This window comes from Myotis brandtii, unplaced genomic scaffold (genome assembly GCF_000412655.1).
Source record: "Myotis brandtii unplaced genomic scaffold, ASM41265v1 scaffold5483, whole genome shotgun sequence".
Lineage (NCBI taxonomy): Eukaryota > Metazoa > Chordata > Mammalia > Chiroptera > Vespertilionidae > Myotis > Myotis brandtii.
The window spans coordinates 8,214-11,653 of record NW_005370032.1 but is presented as its reverse complement, the minus strand read 5'-3'; the positions used below and the strand labels follow the sequence as shown (position 1 = coordinate 11,653).

The 3,440-nt window shown below is 37.8% G+C and overlaps 1 protein-coding gene across 1 annotated transcript in view; it reads left to right on the top strand.

Annotated features, from left to right (window-relative positions):
* LOC102242692 (cytochrome P450 4V2) overlaps positions 1-3,440 on the top strand; it is a 17,125-nt gene that overhangs the window by 5,571 nt on the left and 8,114 nt on the right. The window contains exons 2-3 of the mRNA XM_014549356.1: positions 1,842-1,954; positions 3,351-3,436. Coding sequence (XP_014404842.1) covers positions 1,842-1,954; positions 3,351-3,436 — 199 coding nt within the window. The remainder of the gene's footprint in view (positions 1-1,841; positions 1,955-3,350; positions 3,437-3,440) is intronic.

Sequence of the window (3,440 nt, the reverse complement as noted above, 5' to 3'; positions counted from 1 at the left end):
GGAGGGTGGGGGGGAAAGAGGATCATCTGTAATAATCTGAACAATAAAGATTTATTTTTTTTAAAAAAAAGAAAAAAAGAGAAAAAAAATCTCAGGTGTCATCTCTATTAGTAGCCTTACAGTGCTGTGGGCATTAGTCCTGCTGCTGTCAAGGGGGCATTCCCTCTGCCTAGAAGAAGCCTGGGTACCACATGCCTCCCAGCTAGTCAGCTCTCCTTATCCCTCCCTCCCTGGATTTTGCCAGCAATCTCAGGAGAGTGCCTCATTTCCTAACCTAATTAGAAAGCCAGTCCTCCCGTGACCTCATGTTGTTTGACTTGGGCTCTGTCTAACCATTGCCAGGTCTTTTCTCTGAGAGCTGGACCTAAAATCAATGACTTCTCCAAGGAGAATTGGTTTATTCCATTGTAGGACAGTCTTTAGAAATACTGAGATCTGGTGCCCGTACTAGAAATGGAAGCCAACCTGGGAAGTTATATTATCAGAAATCCTGTTAAGAATATCAGAGAAGACTTTGCAGCAAAATCACATTTAAGATGACACTTGAAGAATAAGTAAGTGTTATTAGACAAAAAGCAGTAGGAATAAGAGTTTTCTACAAAGAGAAGAGGTTCTGTAGAGGCCCTGAGACATTTGAGAAGTTGAAAGATTAGTAAAAGAGAAGAGTTTTTGTAAAATTATTTTTTTTTCCTTGAGGTCACATTGGTTAATAACATTATCTAAATTTCAGGTGTACAATAGTATAATTTGATGTCTGTATACTCTTTTGGGTGCTCACAACCAAAAGTCAAGTTTCCATCTATTACCATTTGTTTAACCCCATCTACCTACTTTGCCCTCTCTCTAATTTCCTTCTCCTCTGTAACCACTATTCTGTTCTCTGTATCCTTGAATTTGTTTTTATTTTGTTATATTTGTTTATCTATTACTTTTTAATATATTTTACATAGGAGTTAAATCAGACTGTTTTTGTCCTTGTCTGTCTGGCTTATTTCACTTACCATAATACCTGTAAGATCCATTCATGTTATCACAAATGACAATATTTTATCTTTTAAAAATATATATATTCTTTGTTGATTTCAGAGTGGAAGAGAGAGGGAGAGAGAGAGAAACATCTGTGATGAGAGAGAATCATTGATTGGCTGCCTTCTGCATGCCCCACACTGGGGGGCAAGCCTACAACCCGGGCATATGGCCTGACCGGGTCAATACTCAACCACGGAGCCATGCCAGCTCTGCTAATATTATCACATCTGCTTTATCCATTCATCCATTGATGGACACCTAAGGTTGCTTCCATATCCTGGCTATTCTAAGTAATGCTGCAATTAACATTTTGGTGCATATATCCTTTTGAATTAGTGTTTTCATGTTCTTCAGATAAATACCCAGGAGAGGAATTGCTGGATCATATCTTAGCTCTAATCTCAATTTGCTGAGGAACTGCAATACTGTTTTAGAGAGGGAGAAAGGGAAGCATCTATCTACCAGGGCTGGAGAGTTGGGACAGGTATCCCTTTCTATAGAACACTAGCCTGAAGCAGGGCAGGAGAAACTGAACAACCTCGGTGTTCTTGTGGAAGGCATGTGATAAGGTCACCACAAACATCCACAGTGCTTGGCATTTCTCAGTTAACCAGGTTGTTGCATATATATCATTCATAATTAAATTAGCCTCATAATTCATTCGTTAATAATTTAGTAAGGACAAATGTGTGGTTTAGCTTCAAGATATGAAAGATCTGGGAGGTATTGAGTGAGTTGCCCAATGTAAAAAGAGTAAAAACCCAAAAATGACACAGTAAGTAACTTATTTAAAATTCAATATTTTCTCCTAGAGTTTTTCCAGCACCTGATTCATTTCACTGAAGAAAACAGACATGTGCCAATGCTAAAACTCTGGTTTGGCACAGTACCAGCAATAGCCATGTATAAAGCCGAAACTATAGAGGTGAGTCTATGGTGAATATGATCAATGTTCCACTGTATATATGATGATGTGAGAATCTCATCAGAATAAACAGCAAATATATGTCCTTATATTTAATTGAATTCAATACAATGAGGATAACATTAAAAATCTAAGGCTGTGAAGGTTCCATTTAATGCTTTCCAAATATAGTCTGAGTTCTGGGAAGAGTAGCAGCTTCTACATGTCTATACACACTTGGTATCAAGTAATATATTTGTCCTCCTTTTTTGGGAAATCTTCAGTTGAACAGAACCATAAATAAATTATTCTACAAGGTGAGCTCATATCATCTGCCAAGGCACTGTTTTAAGATTACACAAATATAAGACTAATAAAATGTAAGTGTTTCCCTTAAGATGCTCACAGTATCCATTCTACTTTTATTATTTTAAGTTATTTTTTTAAAAGGGAACACTAATCTGATATTGATGGGGAAGATATTGTTAATTCACTCTTTTGAAATTACTCCTCAAAATTGTTTACCTTTCTTTTACTTATTATCATGACATTGGGGGTATTATATTTTGGTTTGATGACAAAGGATTTGGGTCAGGAAGTAAAAATGGGATAAGCAAACCTCCTCATGGAGCAAAATTAACAGCAGTATTTCCTAGGGTTGTTGGGTTTAGATACATCTTTCTTACTCATTGTGGTAAAACTCTTAGAGTGTCTCTGGTACCACACTGCTAAATCTACTGGTCCAGAGGAGATAGCGAGAGGGCCACATGTGGGATTTCAGCCATTGCTGGCCTAGTATAAGTGGGGTTAGTACACGTGGATAGAGATCTGTCCAAAGTAGGGAACTGCAGCAAGACACCTGAGAAGCATTTTGTGCATATGCTCATCCCTTCTGCTTTACTTTGGCTCCAGGCAACCTAATTATACCCATGGTTCCCAATGCTACTTCTATCCTGGAGACATTCAAATGTGTACCTAGTATAAGCCTTAATCCTGAGCTTCATACCTGCTTTCAGACTATGCAACTTGAATGACTCCAAATCAACTACCTGATCATGAACTTGTGATTTCCTTCTCCCTAAATGTGGACATACCTTTGCTTTCACCCACCTTCTCTTCCCTCACTCCTACCCTCAATGAACAACTGCACTTGGCTCCTAATTCATGGCAGGAGTTAGGGAATTATCTTGGACATTTTCCTTTCAGTCAACTCCAGCTAGTGTCCAAGAGTGAGAGACAGTTTTATGCTCCAAACTCTAATTGCATTTCTTTGAGTCATAGTAATGAAAATGAACCACCAAGAAGTAATTGTTATGAAATGTTACTTTAGAAAGTAGTTGTGTTCTAGCCCAGTATTCTAATAATTAAGGTTGCTTTCATATCTCTATCTCTCATTTTTCTTTTCTCTCTTTCTAAGGTAATTTTAACTAGCTCAAAGCAAATTGACAAGTCTTATCTGTACACATTCCTACAACCATGGCTTGGCCTAGGACTTCTTACCAGGTAA